This window comes from Pyxicephalus adspersus, chromosome 7 (assembly GCF_032062135.1).
Source record: "Pyxicephalus adspersus chromosome 7, UCB_Pads_2.0, whole genome shotgun sequence".
In the NCBI taxonomy this organism is placed as follows: Eukaryota; Metazoa; Chordata; class Amphibia; order Anura; family Pyxicephalidae; genus Pyxicephalus; species Pyxicephalus adspersus.
Window position 1 is genome coordinate 41,916,097 of NC_092864.1, and position 21,973 is coordinate 41,938,069.

At 37.3% G+C, this 21,973-nt stretch overlaps 1 protein-coding gene across 1 annotated transcript in view; it reads left to right on the plus strand.

Moving 5' to 3' along the window:
- Positions 1-21,973, plus strand: part of TANC1 (tetratricopeptide repeat, ankyrin repeat and coiled-coil containing 1) — a gene marked incomplete at its 5' end in the record, with an annotated part of 151,361 nt that overhangs the window by 35,184 nt on the left and 94,204 nt on the right. Inside the window, 1 exon segment of the mRNA XM_072418196.1 lies at positions 9,877-9,946. Coding sequence (XP_072274297.1) covers positions 9,889-9,946 — 58 coding nt within the window.

The following is a 21,973-nucleotide window of genomic DNA, read 5'->3' on the forward strand; positions in this document are numbered from 1 at the left end:
GTGATCAGAAAGGGGACAATCAATGGCACATGAGTGATCAGAAGGGGACAATCAATGGCGCATGAGTGATTTTCAACAATAAATGTGTACTGTAGTCTTCTTCATGGAAAAATAAGACATCCCCCTGAAAATAAGACCTACGGCATATTTTGTCATTTCAAAAAATATAAGACAGTGCCTTATCATAAGGGGAACAGGGTGTGTGTGTGTATATATATATATATATATATATATATATATATATATATATATATATATATAAATACTGGCTAAATTGTGCTTGTCTTTTTTCTTTTGTTAGCCCTTATTGTATTACTACAGACACAGCCTTTATCTCCATTATTTCTTTACTTATTGCAGACTGCACATTTTTTGGCATGTAATAAAACTAGGCAAAGTCAACAACTAAATTCCTATTGTATTTTTTTCTCTTAGATTGGAAATTTGCCCTGTAGAAGGTGACACCAGTTTCCTGTGGTCTTCATAGTTGAGGTTTTTGTCTGTTAAAATACATAAAGATCTTGCAGATACAGAATGTTGTACGTGCCTCCTGACTGTGTTTGCAGCATAATCCAGGCCCCTTATTATCGTAGTGTAGGGGTGTTTTGTGGCCTGGATGTATTTTTATCCAAGATAAGAGAGGAATGAATGATTATTACAGTAGATTCTGCTCTGACAAAGTGTGGGACAGGAAGGAAACAGCACTATGGGATGGTGACCTGCAATATTAAATGAGAAGTTGCTTTGGATCCGCTGCAATAATGCAGATTGTGGTTTTGTTTGAAATCACATGAGTCGTATTGTCTCTCTAACCTGTTTATTTTATGTAATGTAATGTATAATGTGTATATATAGTTTTTCTGACTACAATAGACCATTATCATTTTATTTTCTCATGGAAACCTTTAATGATACTGCTAGAGTCATACACATCCATTTATTTATACTACATTTTGGTGTAAGTCAATTAGCTTGAATAAGGTTAGAAAACAAACCCTAGCCTTAAAAGCCGCTGTACAGTCAGACGATAATCTATTGATTTTCCACTATTAAGTAAGACACTTACCTAAACTTTTGCAGTGGTTGTGACCCCACACAACTCTGTGGGTCAGCTGCACAGTCAAAGGCTCCCCTCCACTAGAGGTAGGTTTATTTGCTACAATACAGGATGCAAAAAATTGAGAAATTCTTCTCTTCACTTAGGCTACGTACACGCAATAATTATCATTAGAAAACGAACGATTAACAACCAATCAATGATTATTCACGATTATTTTGAACGATCATAAAATACACGATTCTGTACACACTGTAACTTGACGATTGTTGAAATATAATCCAATAATGTACACACACTAGATACAATCGTTTGAAGGATGCAGGAAGTGACATGTATCAGAGAAAGTGTACTGCAGAAACATGCAGGATCACTGAACGACCATACACACAATAGATATCGAACGATCGTCCCCCAATCAGATCCACTGGGACAGTCGTTCGTTTCCAGCGACATTCCTTGTTCATTGTCCTAGTTAACCAGTCCTTCACTTTTTTTTGTTAATAATTACCAATCAGTCGTTATTCGTTCGTTTCCAACAATAGTTATTGCACGTGTGTAGGTAGCCTTGGGGTATCTTAGTAGGGCTAGATGCCCCAGACCACAAATGGGATTTCATGCAGCGGCATTCCTTTCCCTTAGACTACTCTCTTGGGATAAATGCTCAGGAAAGGCCATTTAGAAAAATGAAGAATAATCCTGATATCTCTGATAGCCTCCAACAAATGAGGATGGAAAACCCAATGTTGCTTTGGAAGGATCTTCTGACACAAGTTCTTAAATGTGGAAAAATATTAAATATAAAGGTTTGCCTACAAAGTGCTAGATACCGTACCGTAGTTACCGTATGAGAGCTGTATATGTTAAGGCCTCTCAATACTGAGCAAGCAGTAACAGGACTGCTAAGCAAATCACATTTCTACTACAGTTTCCTAAAGGTAGAGTGGAAAAGAATCTAGCCTTCAGTACACTTGAAGGCTAGATTCACTTGAGGTGTACCTTGCTGCAATTAAATAACTCGTCCTCAAGCGCGTATTCTTCATTGCAATCCTTCCTATACAGTCAATAAGATTTGGCCATCTCGGCTAAGGAACCATCCTTTACTCCCATTTAGTCAAAATGTCTCCTTCATTGGAGAGATATTTACTGCATTTCCAATGTGAAGAATACATGGTTCTTCAGAAAGCAAATAGCTAATTTATGATCTTCTACCAGTCCAAGAAAGGGTGTAAAGCTGTAAAAACATCTATATCAGATGGGTGTAACTTTATATCAGCCTTATTCAGCAGTTGTAAGATTCTGTACCTTGCTCAACAAAACTTAATCTTCACAATCTGTCTGTAAACCCAAAAAATCAAGTGCCTCGATTGAGCAAATTTTCAGTGCAGCTGCCTTGATTAGTAATAACACATTTGTGTAGTCGTGTGATATCAATGTCCTATCCAGATAAGATCAAGTTTTTGGAAGTAAAAAGCTACAGTATTCAGTAGTATATTATACATTTTTCACACGTACTTGAACAACTCAGTGGAAAAGGAATTCAGTGTTTCACTATAAAAGTAATATATTTACACATGGGATGACATTGCTTATTTTATATTTTTGTCCTGACTTCCTCCCAACACTTCCTTACTTTACAACGTACATTTCAGGGATGTCTGATCATTCTGATATTACTTTCTGAACACTTACAGCTGTAGGTTGTATTAACCATCACTGGAATGTAGCAAACATTTTATAGGAAACCTTCAATGAGAAAATGCATAGTTTATTCTTGTTGAGCCACCAATCATACTCATTGATTAGCTGATGTAATCTCCTAATATGTCGCCTTTCTTGGTTCCTTTTTTTCCCCTAATCAACATTCTAATATAATATTACATATTATATTATATTACATATAATATATTATAATATTACATATCAGTACAGTATTAGACTCTGTGACATATAAACTGTTTTTGTGCTGCTGCTGTGCAATGCAAGGAGATCTGGTGGATGTGGCTAGCAAGGTGTTGTACATATCTTTCTGAAAACATTAGAGCACCCTGCTTCACACATTACCCTAGGTGTCACCCAAATAGGATGCTGAGAATCTATGACTGAAATCTATGGCGAGAAAGAAATCCATTGTAGAAATGGAATGAACACAAGGTAGAAAGATTGGGAAGGAAAGGGCTGGATAGTTCTGGATGTCCATCAGCCAGGAAACGATGAAGGTTCTATCTTACTTGCTGCATCTTGTATCTACATCTTCTTGTGCTTGGAGGTAAAAGTGTACTTTGTGCAGTGATATCAGAATAAGCTTCAGTGCAGGAGAGGAGCCTCTAAAACTGTGCATAGGCGAAGTTAAGACTTGAGTACAACTTTGAGTCTTCATTACTTTAGGATTTGTGGAACAATCGTACAGATCAAAGTCATCTTCCATGAACAAGGTGGCCACTCCTACTCATGGACATAGTGCAAAACAAAGCATGGTGACACATCTTTCACAGTTCAGGTCCTCTTTAAAACAAATCTAGATAAAAAGAAAATAACCATTAAACTGTCATGATATCAGTTTAGTGTTGCTTTTTTCTAAAAAAAAGTTACATCAGTGCCTTTAATACAGTTTATTTCTTTTCCTTGTCTTTCTTAGCTGTTTTTAACCTTCTTTTTGAAAGATTTGTGCTTTCTATGTACGTTTTGATGACTTGCAGATCGGAAACAGGATATTGAGATTACATGTTTAGAGCTTTAGGCCATCCTTGCTGGTCTTGGAAAGGACTTGTACTTTTTTTTTTTTTTTAAGATTAAAAAAATCTAGATTTTATATTTCATTGTCTAAACAGCGAGTTATTTTTATTAGCAAAACATACCACAGCAGAAACGACATCAGGATTTAATTTATGGCTAGGCTCCTTTGTGATTCTGTCTCTTTAAAACGGTTTGATCTAAGGAATAAGTCTATCATAACGTGTTTTATACAGTCCAGAAAATGTGCCCTTATATTTACCAGGTTTTTTTTGTAAAACTCTTTTATCATACAAATATATTTAAAAATGATTGTGTATACCTGGGAAGCCCAATAAAGAATGAAGAATGATTGCGATGGGAGGGCAGAGAGAGGCGTTAGTAAGCCCGTTTAGTACTGCTCAATTCCGTCCACTGTGGAATCTCTAAACCCTGGTTCAACCAGCATTGCAGTGTGAGTAGCCGAGCCACTGGCAAGGTTCCAGCCAACAAGAGCCTTGTGGGATGGCTTGCTGCAGGTTGAATCTGCCCTAATACTATTGTGTAGGCGCACATAATTGTATATTTATTTAATTAAAATAATGAATGCAGCATTGCACTAACTTGGTGGAGTTCATCTATAAGCCAATATTCTGTTTACTTCTTCTAATCTAAATGAGTGCTTATATTGACAAGTACAAAACATAGTTGGAAGGGCATGTTAATGGAAGTAAGAAAGGAGAAGTTTGAGCTAAAGACTGTCCAGCTACATGGTTGGTGCTGCCTTCTTCACTCAGTCCTTTTCAGGTCCTTAGTTTCAGGTCTTAGGCTGTTTTTACCGGCCAGGCCAAAATTAAATTACTGTGCATGGAAGTTTATCAATACTTGGCAGTTGGAGGCATGCTGGGATACCCAATATTGTACACTAAGCTACACATACACAATAGACTTTATTGCCAGCAATATTCTTCCTAAATAAGCTTTGACCACTAAATGGTAGCTTGCTACAACAGAAGATTCAAATAAGTCACTTTGTCCTCAAGGTTTCCTAACTATATTTGTCATTTTATATTGCTGTTGTACTTATATATCCAGGTGAAAGGCTTGATCTAATAATGTCCTGAGCAGTTTATAGCCATCCACAGTATGTGACCTTTTCTGTTTGCTATACATTCACCAATTTTTTTTAACTGGTCAGGAAGAATATAATTACGTATAATACTATGTATGCTTTTCCAGGAGTCCTGCTGAGACCATGAAAAATCCAGAAAATTTGACAGTAAAATTATATTATTGTAGTTTCTTTGTGTGGGTTCTCTGAAACCAAAACAACAGTGGCTCCTGGAGTCCTAATTAGAATTTACGCTGGTGTGTGTTCCCTCTAGAATTATAGTTTTACTAAGTTACCAAGCAGATGCATAGTTACACAACATGGGTCAGGATACGGGAGGCCGTTACGGATGATTGTGAGTTATCTTGTGCTGATTCTCTCCAGGCTGGACCTCTGGAATTCTTGTAATTACTGTTCGTTCTCCCGCCATCCTTAATTATAGCTTGTGAAAGATTGCTGCCAAGTCTCCCGCCAGTAAGTTAAAGGAACATTTCTTACCAAGACAGAAGTCTACCTGTTCATATGATAGTGTACTTACTGGCTGCATAAAATCCCACTGTTCCTTTGCCTTCTGTCTTCTCTTGTATCCAGGTGCATACCACAAATATTTAAAGTGAATTTTTACTGCAGTTTTAGGAGTGAGGCAGGGCTGATTGGCAGCTGGGTCTTTTTAGCAGTATGTAACTCCATTGTTTTTCAATTGAATTGTCCTCACTCTTTGGTTTTGCCATGGCGTTGTTCCTGCTCCTGGTCCCACCATGACATCCCCCGTCTCTGCTTGCACCACAACTTTTGCGTTTCTAGAACTCCCAGTTCTGCACAACTGCTGCAATCTTGGAGTTTTTAATTATTTTTTTTTTTTTTTTTTTGCAGCTTGTCGCCATTTAAGTATTTCTGTTTCTCTTGGTCTAGTGAAGTTGTGGTTTTCAAGCTAGTCGGTGCACAAAACATTATTAAACTCCCACAGGAACTCTTTATTTTAGGTTTGGTCTGTCTTCTTCCTTTTAAAACCTTATTCTCCAACACTAAAAATATGGACATCTGTTGAGAACCAGACTTATTTCCTACCTGAAAGGATTTACATGATATGGGAACTGGAAGATGAGGTGTGAAGACAGACACTGCTGACATAAAATTTTAAATTAATATCACTGTGCTTTTCTTGAAGTCATTGACTGATGTATTCACTATATTTCTATCATCCCCACACATACATTGTCTGTATACATCCAGATCACTGGGAGGAGGAGGTAGAGACGTCATATAATTATGGACTTGTGGAAGCAGATGACAGAAGATGAGCTCAGATACCTCATTGTGTTGTGGCCAGATGTATATGCTGCAGGGCATTGTGTCAGTCCATGTTCTTGTAGAATTACAGAAAAGACACAGGCTCAAGAAATAGTCTTCTGAATCTAAGCATGGCATTGCATTAAGAATAATTAAAATTAGGTTTGGGAGAAAAGGAAATCTGGAAGTCTGGAATGTAGTCAGATGTTGATTGAACTTTTCATTTTGAACATATAACCATATGTGCAAGCCATGCCATTTGCCATTCGTTAAACTGAATTGGTTTGGACTGTTTGGTTGGGTTGGAAAGTTGTTGTGCTGAAAGGGGTCCTTTTCCCCACCACTGTATCCTGGGGGTGGGGGGGTTGCAGACATCGCCAACTATGCTTGTGTGTAATTCAAAGCCTTTTGGCAAAACCAGTCTGGTTCAAAGAACAGTAGTTAGATATGTTGAAAGGCTGGGTGAATAGCCAATGTACCTCCAATTTTGGCCACAATTCACTAGACTGAACCTCATTGAATTTCTCCCAGGCTTCAGGTATTTCACACATTCACTGCCAGCTGCACATGGGTCAGTTTGCCATGCCAAGCTTGGATTAATTTCCTTGTTGCTGCGTCTAGCTAATGTGAAACAGGTGTTCCTTGATGACTTATCAGTTTGAAAAAGTGGGGCCCTATGTAATCTAAGCCAGGCACCTGCTTTCCTGATATTAAATGGCACGGTAGTGACCTGGGAAGCTGTTTTTCTGGCAAAAATGTTTTCCTCCCTTAAAGCTAAATTGTAATATTCCAGTTTACCATAATTTAGATGTGGTGGCAGCTCTTTTCACCTGACAATAACCACATTTTTTGTCTCAAGTGACAGTGCTCATAGTAATAAATCTGTGGGGGAGCAGCACTTTTACTTCAGGCCATTCACCTACCCCTCTCTTCACTTTCTTGAAGTGTAAGTTCTGTAGTTCACAGCAGAGAATTTGGAAAAAGCAAATAACAATGTTTAAGATTTCAGTTTAGTGCAATGTTAGTTATAAGAACACTGCATTATGCTCTGGATCAACAAGCAATTTTTCTATAGTTGCAGAAAATTTTCTGATTCTGAAAATAGAAAATGAATGTAACCCCCACTAAGGAATGCAAAGCTGCCATTTATTACCTTTTTATTATTTGCTATAGATATTCTTTAAGGATAAGGAAACACCAAAGTAATGCCAGAAGTAAAAGACAGTGTATAGTATTCAAATAAATAATAAAAAAGTAAAGTGGGGGGAATGGGGCTTTCCTGGTTTATGCAGAAATTACTTATTACATATTTTAATATGCAATTCCAATTTCTAAAGTTCAAATGTTACAGTAAACAATTATGTTTTAGCGACCTCTGCAGCTTTGATTAGTCCATGAGTTGGTTAATGGTTAATTCCAACTTGTACTTTATGTTACTTTATTACCATGTGGAATTTATTACGTTTTTACAAAAGTGTGATATATTGACAGTAAATGGTGCGGCATCAATGTGGATTTTTCAATGTGTTTTGTGGTTTATTCTTTACCACTTTAGAAAAGGTGGGGGTGCTCAGTATAAAACAATGTTAAAGTGAAACTACAGATCCGCATACAAAAAGAGCAGGCAGGATAATGACAGGTGATGTGACTTCTACAATGAAACAACCTGTCTGTTGACAGTTGTTCTTCATAGAGCAGTGAGATTCGCATGCTTAGGATGCTAGGATATGCCGTGTATGCATGCGCAGGAGTTATGTAATGCCAGCCAGGCCAATCAAAATTCCTGAAGTTCCAACGCCTGGTAGAGGACTGGATGCTGATGGTGGCACATATATAGTGTGGGTTAATTGTGTAAAGGCAATGTGTTAGGTTGGCTATTCAGAATTCATTTTGAAAGTTAGGTTTTTATTAGGTGATAATTAGATTGAATTGTGAAAGTGACTATACCTACCATCTTAGCCTACCACAAACAGTTACAAATGTTTCAATACAAACTGTTGTTCTAGTCATCACACCAATGGGCAGCATATGTGTCTGGTATTGTTGTGGGGGCGTGAGTGGGTTTGGTTGGGAAATTACTTTACCTCTTCCCCAACCATACCACATAATCCTTTACCTTGAATTAAGTTTTCAGATGACCAGAATTAATGACCGGAGTTAATGAAAATGACAGTTCAGGGGTGAAAAATGTAAGCTTATTATGGAACTGAAAATCTAGCAAATAGAAATGTTTTTTATTCTTAAAACAGTCCTATGCTTTTACAAAATGTTACATTGAAAGATAAGATTATTTTATGTATGGTCGGTATTAGTGCTTATGGCATGGGGAATATGCAGTAACGTTGTGATTTGTAAGGTGTTTTAAACGTACAAAAAAAAAAAAAAGCACATTTGTACATTATTTAAATTGTAATTCCCATTTCAATCATGTGGTTTTTGCAGGAATACTCCACTTTTTATAAATAATGAACACATTTAGCAGTCAAAGAAAATGTAAAATAAAATGACCCAGATCTGTTTTCATACCCATATGGTTTTGATAAATGTCTTTGTTGCTTTATAACTTTGGTTGAGTGCCAACATTTTTTTTGTACAAAGCTTCAAAGTAAGTGATCAGGTTGAGCTCCAAACTCCAAACTGATTATAAGTGGTATGCAGAGAATGTATAGTTTGTATGCTTGTTTTAATTAATGTACCAGCAATCTCTTTAGTCAAGGAAAATGAAAAGCCAGGGGAAAAACATTTTTCATGTTATGTTTATCAAGGGCAAATCTATTCATCACCATGTTGTACATTATTTAATGCATAAACCTGGTATTGGTATACTGGTATACCTGGTATTGTTATACTGCTGTATCTGTTATTGTTGTAGTATTGCAATTGTTGGTTGATTGCTTTTGTTTGTAGCATCTTTCTTTTACCTTTATAGAATTCTTGTCATACCTGTGTAGCATTTAAAGTGCATTCATTTCCATAATTTTTTCATAAGCCAATATGTTGGCATAAAATAGAATTCCAGATTTAAACATTCTCATTTTTATAAGCTATAAAGCTATTTTTTTTACCTTGATCTAGTTACACGTAAACCTATTTCAGGGCATTTTGTTAAGTCAAAACTGGTAACTAGATGCATATGTAAATTTCACATTTTTTTTTTTGTAGAAATTAACTAATATTTAAGACATTTAGTTTTCACCAAAAGTTTATATCCAATATGTATTCTTTCACTGCCTCTGTAGCTCCCCTGTTGTTTTTCAAAGTTGGGCACTGCATCTGAGAAATCCCCAGGTTAAGTTTCATCTAAAGATTTCTGGGAGTGTCAATTACCTGATCTTCTACGGTGTTCCTTCCTATCCACCCTTCTTTACTACAGTATTCTCAGCAGGGAGGACCATTTGCTACAATGGGGACATAGAAAATTGACACTCCCTTGTCAGTTTTTAGAGTCCAGATTTCTCTGCACTGGGTTAATGTTTGGAGGTGCAAGCAACAGGAGAGTTATGTATGTATGTATTTATTTTTAAATATTATTATCTTATTAAGTCTTCCAGTAATATCTCTGTATATCAGGCGGCCACCAACTAGTTATCAGTAACTTCTAACTAGCATTGGTCAAAGGCTCTCCAGACTTGATGAGCTTGGCCACACATGATATGACTGATACTCATGATTTGTGTTTCTTATCAGTATTATACTGTAATTGCAGGTCTAAGAGAAGATGTTAAAGGCTGTTTTAAAGAAGAGTCGGGAGGGCAGCAAAGCCAGCAAGAATCAAGGTTAGTTTGGAAATGTTTTCATGTTTTTTTTTTTTTTTTTTCCTGTGTGACATCGGTGGTCTTTTAAGCATGCGGGAGGCTGTAACAATTGAAGGGTCTTTTACAGCTTCATTTAAAGCAGGTATGTTCTATAAAATATACAAAACTACTGAAATGAGTGCCAGAATTTGTAGCAGACACCATAAGATGCGTGTTCTTACATGCAGCTCATGTACTATTGAAGCCCCCTCAAAAATCTAGGCTTTTGAGTTGAGTAACACAAAGGTAAAGTGGCTTTCACCTTCCAAAGTTAAGCTCTTGGTCCCTAAGAGGCCAATTTTAAATTTTAAATGGGGAATTTTAAAATTTTAAATGGGGATTTCATAAGTGACTTGAAGAGCATAGGGCACTGTAAAAGGGGATATCTTTAGGAAGTTGATAGCAGGATGGTTTAATAACCCTTCTTACAAAAGCAGTATTCTATACTAACTGATTAGAATCATTGTTTTATATTTAGGGAATTTAAGATGCACCTTCATCAGTCACATACACACACAATTATATATCATTGTAGGTTTCTGCTATCTATTAATAACCCCTGTCGGTCAATTTTAATAATAATTCTGCAGAACGTGACAACATGAGTAAGATGAAATGTGCTACAGTAGGATTTAGTAGAAAAGCTAACTCTGCTGTATTTTTATATTTCTTATTGTCTTTACAAAATTAATTTCACATGCCCGGTGTCAGATCATGATATATGTCTTCTGTTGGTGCTTTGTGTTATAGCAGAAGCAGCAGAAAAGTTAGGGTTGTGGGCACTTCATTACATCAGTGCAGGTCAGAATGAATGCCACGAGTAGGTGCGTAACCAGAACTGGTGGGAAGTTGCTTACTCCCTATGACGCATGCTGGAGGTAACCCTGTCAGCACAAATACAGCAGAGGAGTACTTAGGTTGACAGATCTATTTTGTGTAAGATTGTAGATTAGGAATTTGTATTTTTTTTTGCCATTTCTCATTTTTTATTTTATTGAGGGATGGCAGGACCCTATTGTAGGTCTGCTTTTTGTAACTGTAAAAGATTTCTTATTTTTTTTTAAGGTCATGTTTTCAGGGCTGGTAGAGAACGCAATCATGACTCCCACTTCTACATAACTTGCATATCTCAGATATTGTGTTGTAAATTTTCTGCTTAGCATTCCCTTTATTGTTTTCCCCTGCTGCAGTAAGGCAATAAATCATTATCAATTGGTTTTCTTACATTCGGTCCTTTTGACCTCAAGTCATAAATGCTCTTGTCTGGGCTTCCTGACATCATTTGTAAGTTAAAGTGACTTTGGATATTCCGAGAGTGGCTGCATAAAGCAACTTTGCCTTTGCATGTGTGTATGTAGCTTAGCGATTTTAAAAGGGGACAGTGATCAGGCAGGTAGGTATGTGTTATTGCAGAAGGGACAACATCTGTCTGATTTCAGGTATACTACTTTAGTTTCACTTTAAAGTGGACATAAAACTCTGAATGACACAGTCACCAAGTAACTTTAACAATTTCTCTATTTCATCTATTTCCTCTGGTGGTATGTCATGATAATTTTTGTTTTTCTGAAGAAAATAAAAGTTGATCATCCCTGTGCCATGTCTGTTTGCACATCTGCTTGTGGTCTTCATTGGTAGACAGGGTGACTATATAGGAGCACAAATAAGAAAAAGTCATTGTCACCCTATAACAGCAAGTACCTGATCAAGAACCATTGTGTCAAAATCATAATTATTTTAAATAAAAGTACTAGACTTTAAAATATGGAAAATTAGTATTATTATCCTTGGTGTTAGTGGCATTTCATGTCATAGAGGGTACTCAATTCCCAGACAGCGTACCTGTGGGGTTGGTGAAATGACTGGTATTCATAGTAAAATTTCAGCATGAATGTGGGGATGGGGGTATGACTAGTTCAGTTTTTTTACATTTAAATTCACTAGGGATTGGCTGATGAGCCGCATTAAATTTTATCCAGGACATGGTATTGTAGGTTGAAAGTTGAAGTGAGTTTGGTATGGTTAAGGTTAGGTATGTAAAGAGAGAAGAATATAGGTCCCAGCATTGAGCCATGCGGAGAGCCACAGTGAGGGGAGTGTGGTAGACAGTATCACTATTTTAAAAGAGATCTGGAATGTGTGTTCAAATAGATAAGAAGTGAGGCAAGAGACATCAGTACCTTTATCCTACAGGAAGCAGGTTTTCAAGTTATCTTTTTTTTTAGTACCCACTCCCCAAAATGTGCCACCTCTAGTTTCTTTTGAAGAACAAAAAGACAGAATCTCCCACAAACTCCCAAATATCCATTCTTCCAATACTCATCAGTTCTGTGAGTTCCAAAGAACCAAATTTAAAAAAAAACAAAAACATTTTTTTATGATGTCTGAGCTTTTAAAGCAATAATGTCTTCCTCATATGACACTGTTTAAGTTTAGTGAGTGTTTAATATGGTCCAAGAATTTCATCAGGGGAGGAGTTGAAATTCTCCTCTATACCATGGAAGACCAGGTAATAGCCGAGGCTCTGGTAGACCAATTGAACTTTGTGAGAACTGACAAGGGAGGGTTTTTTTCTCCTTGTATGTAATAGTGTCATTTTGCTGAGAGTGACAAATTATTCTTTATTATTGTGCTGGCTACACTTTACCACCCCTTTTCTCATCTTCCTACAACCTTTAATGTAGTTCCCCAGGGGAGGAACGATGGGAAATCAATGTCATTACAGCATCTGAACTTCTGTCATTATATTCAAGATGGTGGTGCCCTTCATGGTCCTAGGGATTTTAGCACAAGGGACATTTTTAAGGATAAATAACATACACAAAATGTTATGATGTGCAGTTTTTCAAATAATTTGGCAAAAGAACAGTAACAATATGAACCTGCGCCTGTTGTAATTCATATTCATAACATATTTACAATACAATACAAAGTGTTAAAGCGGAACTGAACCTCCACCACTCGCCTATCTATCCCTGTTCCATCACAGGGTGCCACCATCTTTCTTTTGAACTTCACAAAACTTACTTGATTGGCTGTACCAGGATAGCATAACTACCGTGCTGGAGTTCATTCCTGGCATGCGCAAGGGATGTCAGAATCACCTCTTGTGCAGCTCAGCAAAATTTAACATCTGGGCTGCAAACATGCAGGTATGAGCAGTTATTGCAGAAGGGACATTGCTGTCTAAATAGCAAATAATGAAAGTGGGAAATTAGTTCCACTATAATATTGACTCTTTGGTTGGAGTTCAACATGAATTACATTGCAGTTTCATTATTAAGAAGCCTTTTTTAAATACTGCTTGAAACCAAAACAAAAAAGATAAGAAATGAACAGTAAACTTCAGATAACTGCAAGTAACGGTCATGATTGTATGTTCTAGGTCTAACTCCTTGCTGTATAAATGAAACCGTAACTGCAGGCACTGGAAGACGAGTTTAATGGATCCACTGTAGACCACTTTGTTGAAATGTAAACCCCTTTAAAACAAACATCTTCAAATTTTGTAGCTAGGTTTGTCGATGTTTTCGAGAGCTCGTCTTGTCATGTAGCCCACCCAGTGAGATAAAGGGAACGTGTCTGGAGGCCAGGAATATGTACATACAGAGCTGCTAATAATATAACCAGCAAAGTCTCTGTATCCGTTTGACAGCATGAATTTAGCCACCCAGTCTTTCATGTGGTATTCCTTTTCCCTGGGATTTCCACCACTCTTATTTTATTCATAGTTTTTTAGGATAATGGCCAGATTGGTTGCAGCCTGTTAAAACACGGAAAACATTTGTGCACATTTCCTACACAAGGGTGTGTCATTTTTTCAGTATATTTAATCATCTTTCAATCTTCATTGTGATGCAGCTTGTATCATTTTGTAATATATTCATTAAGGGAAACATTTTATATAATGACCTTATTTTTCCTGTACTACATATGGCCTTTCCCATGGTTTATACCTTGACCCATGTGATCTCTTTTTGGGCGCCCTACCTGCATGATGCATGAAGCCTCATTTTGTTAGTGCAGTGCATTCATTAGCTAGTGTCAAATAGGGTGGAGGCCTACACCTTTTATTATGGTGGCTTGGGTTTTCTGGGTTTCTTGGGTTTACTGGCTTATGTCTTACAGAATATGTGAAGGCTTGTCAAAATGTTCTCAGTTCTGCATGCTTGGTAATGGTAGGGATTCTGCATTCCTCAATTTTTAAATAGCCAAAGTCCAGGCAGTTAACTATATCACAAGGTCCTTATGTGACTTGCCCTAAACGGCAACGTATACACAAATTTTTTGGGGGTTGGTTTCTCACGGTTTGTGTACTATTGGGGACATTTCCCTTTATTTCCTATCCTAGAGATGTAACAGGAAGTGAGCCTTAAGAGACAACTAACTGAATTTTTGGTGACGATTTTAAGGAGTCAGAAATATGGCTCTTTGGTGGTGATATTGTAGCAGTGTTAGCTGACAATAGGAAAGAGATCTTCTTTATGAATGAAATTCACATCCTTTCCCTTAGCCCTCGTAACCCTCAGAAAGACACTGAAGGAAAATATGGAACCTAAACAAAACTTTCTTTGTTTAATGTTAAGAACGTCTCAACTGTTTGTGGCTTGTGTGATGCTCAGCCCAGTTCTTCATTGCTTCTGCCAATTAATGTTCAGTCAGTTTTTTTTTTCAAGCTTCAGGCTCACTAGTCACATTAGTGATGCCAATGTTACTGACATCAAAGCCTTTTCCCAGGGTTATGTGTGCAGCTCCTGGTTAATTAGTCACTTGCTTTGCCTGTGTATTACATACGGCAGGATTTAGTAACCTGCAGCATTTTTGGTCCCTGTATAAGCCAGTCTTGAGGCTTCAGGGTATTGACAGGTTTTGTTGCTGCTCAAGGTTATAAGAACCCACAAAATGTAAAATGTTTGTAATGGTTAAAGGTACAACCTCCTGCATAATGGAAATGTAAACCCCTGTACAATAATATTTTCCTATTTGGTCCTTTTTTGGTTTGCTAAATATACTAATAAAAGTATCTGATATATTGTGAATAAGTCTAGTAGTTGTTAATCTTGCCAGAAGTTTTATGCGTATGTGTTCATGTGCTTGCATTTGTAAATACTTGCATGTGTTCGGTGCTGCCTTTATACCTGTAAATTGTTTCTTTATTGAGGGCTATAGAACTTTTCTCAGCCGAGGAAGATTTCTGCTTTTCTGCTACACTACAGAGAATGTGCATTGTTTCTCACATACTAGAAAAGTATGTATGCGGAGCTATTACTATATTATGCATTTAACCATGTTCTGGTTTCCTTTTGCCAATGTAAAATCTATGGATTTGGAAGGAAAACTTGTATTTTTGAGATTTTCTTCTTGTTCTCTGTTGTAAGGTGTCAGGTTGTATGTAAAGTATTTTGGAAAAAGGAAATTAGCTTTTCCTATTTAGCTTTGAATATTATATTATTGTTTGTAGGATCGCATATCTGGCCTCTGGTCTGTCGTGGTGGTTGCGTCTGTTGGCTTTACTCCTCAGCCAGCCAGTCTGTCTGTAAAGGTTCTTATTTGATCAAGCCACCACATAGCTAGTAGAATAATAAAAAACAAAGACTGGAAACACAGCTTCTAAAATGTTAGTAGTATAAAGTTGTGTCTGTACTATACTGCCAAGGATAAAACAATCCTGTTGATTGCATGCTTTATGAAACAACATATTCTGTCCTGATAGATTAGTTCTACTCTCAAGACCAGTGTTTCTCAACAAGGGCTCTGGGGAACCCACGGGTTCTTCCAGAGTTTGATAGGGGTAGGTTCCCGTGAGCAGTGAGCAATTAGTGCCTCTTGGAACATTTTGGTGATTCCAATAGTCTTTTTGGCTATGTGTAAGAGTGATATTCTTCCCACTGACCACCATGCTAATGTCCTGTGAGCTCTGGATATAGCAATTATAACAGGGGTTCCCTGAAAACCTTGAAGTAATTTTAAAGTGTTCTTCAATGTTAAAAGGGTAGAGAAAGGTTGGTCAAAAACTTTTTGCGTACCACATTCTGTACTTTGCCTCTCCTAAATTAGGCCCAGTGTAGACTGTACCCAATAGTTGGGTGGAATAAACGTTAAAATAAATGTTATCTGGTATTAAAAGTGTTTGAGCAAAATAAAAAACACATGCAGCAAGTTACTGAAATTATTGCACTTGCCCCAAAGCTTTATATCTAAAGATCCCCCAAGTAGAAAAGAAACCGGTTATCTAATAGAAATGCCTGTGGCTTATATTTTCTATAGTGGCACTCCATTTGCACTACAAAAAGACTAATCATTCTGTCCCAAGATTTCTGGGAGGGCTCTCCTTGAGACAGCTCAGGAAGTATACACTGAACCCAGGACATCTCTGAATTTCTGACATGGTTAACATGTACTATGCTAATGGTATATTTAACATGCCAAAAAGGAACAAATAAGGGAAGTTTATTGTTGAAGTTTTCATACACTTTGTCATAGCAATAAACATATATAATATGCATCATTTGTTTATTGTTTACTCCTATATGACTCAAATGCTTGTATTTGTTTTTATGAGTTATCCCATGTAGGAGGATCATGCAAACTCTATGGTTTATCTGGTGTCCTGCAGGGATTCCATTCAAAGTGCAAACAACCAACCACCATGCTAAAAGCTTGTTTAATAACCTCATGCAAAAATGAACATCAGTATATGATAACATTCGTGTTCATGAGTCTACCATAAAAAATAAACACTGGACAAATAGCCAACCATATTACAATGCAAGAAGAAAGGTCTTCTAGACCCAGAAATCAGTGCCAGGATAAAAAAGTCTTATACCCTCCATACATGATACATTGGGAATGATCATTTGTGGGTTGGATAAGAAAAACTGCCCATATTTTACTAGGTCTGAGTTTACCATGAAAATCTAACAAATAATAGTGTCCAATCGAATTTGCATTGATGTTTAAGGCTGCCAACTTTTCAAGTTTTTGCACAGGTCCTGAACATTGTATTGTCACTAAATGTATTGAAGTAAAAAGGAATACTTTTGGGAATATGCCACAACTGAAATATATTTTAAAAATGTGTGTTTTTACTTTAATTTTCCTTTGACAGCACACGGGGACCACAGGGTTTTTAATGTGACTGTTGATCTCAGCTAGTCCACTAGGACATATTAACAGACATTTACTATGAATACAGCTCATACTAGATGTTTATCTCTTGTTTGGATAAATTTAAAAGAGAACTAATCTAGATAAACTCACTCATTCCCATCCCATTGCAGGCTGCTACCATCTTCCTTCTTTTCTTATTCCTCCTTATGATTTCCGGTCATCTTGATTGGCCATGATGGGATGATGAAACTCCTACACAAACTTGTAGGAGTTCATTCCTGGCTTGTTTAAGGGAAGCTGGGATTGCAGAGTTTGCCAGGTAACCACCACTGAGCTGCACGTGCACAGCTCAGCCTTTTTGATAGGTCACCAGCACGATCAGGCAGGTAAAATGGATTATTGCAGAAGGGACATTGCTTGTCCCTTACCTGCAGTAACAACCTGCCTGATTTGGGAAATTTTAAAAGTGGGACTTTAGATCCACTTTAAATCTCATCATATGTTATTGGAGTTGGCAAGACAGACTATAAATTCAAAGCTCCTGGAGAAAAAAATGTGTTTAATGTTATCTCTAATGATAATTTAGTTGTGCAGCATGCACTTTTATATTCAAGTCAGCAATTGCAGCTGATCATTTCCTTCCATTTACCTTGTTTTTCTACAAACAGGAAACCGATTTGTTGATATTTTTTTTATTTTTTTTAAACTTGGGCCCCTTAGATTTTTTTTTCTGATCTGTTGTAATGATTAAAATGGAAATCTGCAAGTTGTAGACAAAACGTTAGAGGACTTTCATCACATCTGCGTTGCAGAGCCCTGAGGAATGGCTGGAAGACATTTTTCTTTATATTTCTTTTATTTTTAGGTCTAATCCACTCGCAGCTTTCTAACAGCCGGCTTAAATTACTTGTGTCAATGTCTTGCATGTTTCTTTTATCCCCATTTTTATTGGTACTGGCAGGAGGTCAGCTAGTTTACTACAGCGTTTTCCGACCTTTATGGATCCACGCTGATGTGGGCCTCACAACTCCAGCTCTGTGGGTCACCTACTGGAAATTTCCTTATGGATTTAGAGAAAAACCACTTATATCTGAGATCTGCTCAGGCATTTTATGAGATGTTAAGCAGAATGTGTATTTCCCATCTATCATCTACTGGCTCCATCTTTATTTGGTTTTACAGTCTCCCTGGCACAAAGAAGCTCAAGAAAAACTTTTGAAAAATGTCATATTGTGAGACGGAGGAAAAAAATAATTAGTGCCTGTCATTTTGTTGTAGCTTTGCAGACTTTTTGCACCCATTAGATACTTTTTGTTCCTCATTCATATTGGACAATGAGACTTTTGCCCAGGGACAGTGGTATCACCCACTGCTTGTTCGATTCCCTGTAGGACTATATATTGATTCCATACAGTAAATAAAGGAGATCCAAATTCTCTTCACAATTTAGTGAATGGATCAAACCCTGCTGTGCATCATCCAAAACAGGGTGATCGTTTTAGTACAGCGTTCTTCCTAAATGCAGCAATGATTAATAACTCCCTAGGGCAGGAATTCCAAGATTGGAGGAGACATTAGGCTTAATTTAGTTGAGTATAATATCTACAGAGGGCCACACCTGAGTAATTAACATTACAATAACCGTGACTTAACACTGAACTTTAATCTGCCTATTTTGTCTTCTTTTCTCCCCTCATAAGCCTGATAATGAAATCATTACAGAAACCTGTTTGTAATATATACTTTATTTTGGACACTTTGACACTACAACTAGGTCTCTATGTTTTGCATTGAAATGTAAATGGTATGGTGTTATGAAGGGAGTTTTGAATAAGTAGCACTGTTGACATCCCAATGTATTGCTGAGCCTCCATGATTGAACCAAAAAAAAAGGAATCCAGTAATGTAAAGAGTGGACCAGGGACAGTAACACAAAGGCTAGATAATGCCGGACTTCCTCTGTCCAGGACATCTGACTTGAGAAGAACAGTGTCCAATGAAACTAGAATTAAACCTTCTTAGTACAGCACTGGAAACTACACAACTGAGCAAGACTGAAGATAGAGCTGGAGGTCAGCTTTGAAATGTAATTTCTGGTAATTGGTTCATAAAACATTTTAGGAAGTATTGAGAGGCAAAATTGTGTAAGGTAAGCAAACTCTGTAAACTAAAGGAATGATAACCAAAAAATAAGAGCATCCACAATGGGACACATCACTGGATGGACACAGAGCTGAAGAGGGGACTTACCTGAGGCTTCCCATGTGCTCAGCAGAGAATGGGTACACCATGAGAATCACCCTTTGCCTCTTCATACACTAGTGAGACATAAAAAAAAATGAAAGAAATACAGTTTGCTTCATCATGTGGGGTAAGTTCAGGGTGGGGCAATTAGTCATACACTGCAAAATGATATAAACACACCATCTCAACCCACATGAAGTTATTGGATAACCATATCACCTCCAATAAATCAGACAAATCATTGATAGTGTGGCACAAATCTTAATGACAAAAGGCTTCTTCAAGATTACAAAATCTTATTTTTTTTTTTTTTTGTCTATTTTTATAATAACTTAACAATCTTTTCTGAACTTCTGAACTATGGGAAAGGCAGTTCTATGTGTGTTATGTCTTGTTCTATGTCAGTCTTATACAGTCCTGTTTTCACCTAGAAACCCTTACAAGCCCATGTATTTTTTTATTTGCCAGATAAAATGGCTCACACATTTATTTAAAATTTTGAATTTAATTGTGTGGCTGCAGATCTGAATTAATGAAAAATATAAAAGCGTTTACATGTTTTTTTTTTTTTTTTAAATAATGGGTGAAAAGCTTTCTGTTCATGTTTTGGATAGAGGTAGGAGTGAATAACTTTCATTTTGTGCTAACATTTGGAAGATTACCATAGTTTCCCTTTCTTTTCTTTTTTTAATATTTGTACTTCTTCTGTATGTAAGTGAATCTCCTCAACATGTACACACACATTAATTATAATACTAACCCTTAAGTATTTTACATCCACTCTCTCTAGGTGCAAAAAGTATAGTTAGGCTTTTAAATCTGATCCATGGCCTTACGATTTAGGTTCTTGTTGTATATTCTCATGTGCTTCAACAGTACAAACTAGATGTGACACATTAACTGCAGATGTTGGCTCTGTTTGTGTAAACTCTGGTTGGTTTGCCCTGATCTGGTGGCTCACCAGCTAACTATTGTAAAAGGTTTTGTATCTGTCACTGAGTCCTGGTTATAAACATCCTGATTTATAGCACATGCCTTCCTCTTCTTCAAAGGAGGATCAAAGTCCCTTACCAGGGTCTCTGTTTGTTGGAAAATGTCAAGGGTAGCTAATAAATTTCTGTAAGTTCCACTTTCCTCTTAACCTTTGTATGGTGCAGGACTGAGGAAAAAATCATAATTTGCTTGATATTAGTCTGATTCTGCAGAAGTGATCCAGTAGATGATTTTGACTACGTCTTTGTTTTAAAGGATTGTATAGTAATACAGATTGTATTGTATAGTTTGTATATAGGTCAAGATTGAATATATATGTATTTATATATCAAGGGAACAACTGGTATTTTAGGTATAATCCAAACTTGATGCAGGGACACCCAGGAAGGTCCAAGCAGGTTGGTCCCACACTTTTATTAAGGCAACAAGCTAACACAGTTTTAATGCTTTCTACAAAAACTACAAAAGTGCCCCCAAAGTTTTCCAACAAGATACTGGCAGCAATATTACTTTTTAGTGTTCTAGAGAGGAAGAATTGATTATCAGTCATATAACACATCGGCTTGAGCAAAGCTGCAACTAACAATGAAGTCTGGCTACCAGGTAAATTGTGGACATGCAATGGAGGCTTATCCCACCCAAACCTCTACAAAGCCTTTCAAGCTCCAGGGCCCAGAACAGGACTTAAGTAAATGAGAAAACAAAATTTGTTTTCTCCGCATCCATTCTCTATGCTTATTGAGCCCCTCACCAATCCTTACAGCCATTGCTTCAGTCTACAGAAGGCTTTCTCAAACTTTTTACATTCAGGGGACCCTTGAAATAATATTAGAGAACTCCTGACAATATTATCAGCGGCTCACAGTAAGGTAATGTGGTGCTCCTTGGAAGAATGCCTTCTACGCTGCTGGCCAGTGGGAACAACACCTTTCTTACAGATATCCAAAGGGATCATTGGCGTCATTGGCATTGGCACAAATTACTCATTGCTCAAGGAATCACTTGGCAACCTCCTAGGGTTCCACAGAACTCTGGTTGAGAAACTATGATCTAGAGCAGAGGTCGGCAAACTTCAGCCTTTAGGCCAGATATGGCCTAGCCAGTAGTCCGTTCCAGCCTAACGGCCCCCCCCTGGTTGAACTGGCCTAATCCCGGCCAGCAATCCGCGGCTCTTGAGCCTCCTTGTTGTGGCTCCCTTACCGTGGCCGGCGTTAACACTTCCGCTGCCGGGGTAAGGGGACTTTCCCTCTCCTCTGTATGCATTGCGGAGCAGAGGGTTTTCCCTTTAAGGGTGTTCTTGTGGGGCCAGAGCCATCAAGGCGGGACTCGAAAGAGAGTCTGGTCTAGTGTGCCTTCCTAACCTCTTCAAATGGTCTAGTAGCCAAAAAAGTTTGCTGACCTCTGATCTAGACGGTATGTTGTATATTGCAACAGAAATATAGATATACAGTGATTGAGAGATGATTTTTTTTTAACATTTAAACAGTAAAACAGATCTTTGTTTCAACAGTTCCTAAAAGTAAAGACAATGCACTTTACCAGATGACACACACAACTGACGTCAAATAATGACTGAGTCAAAACGATTTGCTAATAGGCGATAAAATTTTTTAAAAGGGATTTCATAATTTATGATCATCATTGTCATGAGTAAGTTTTCTC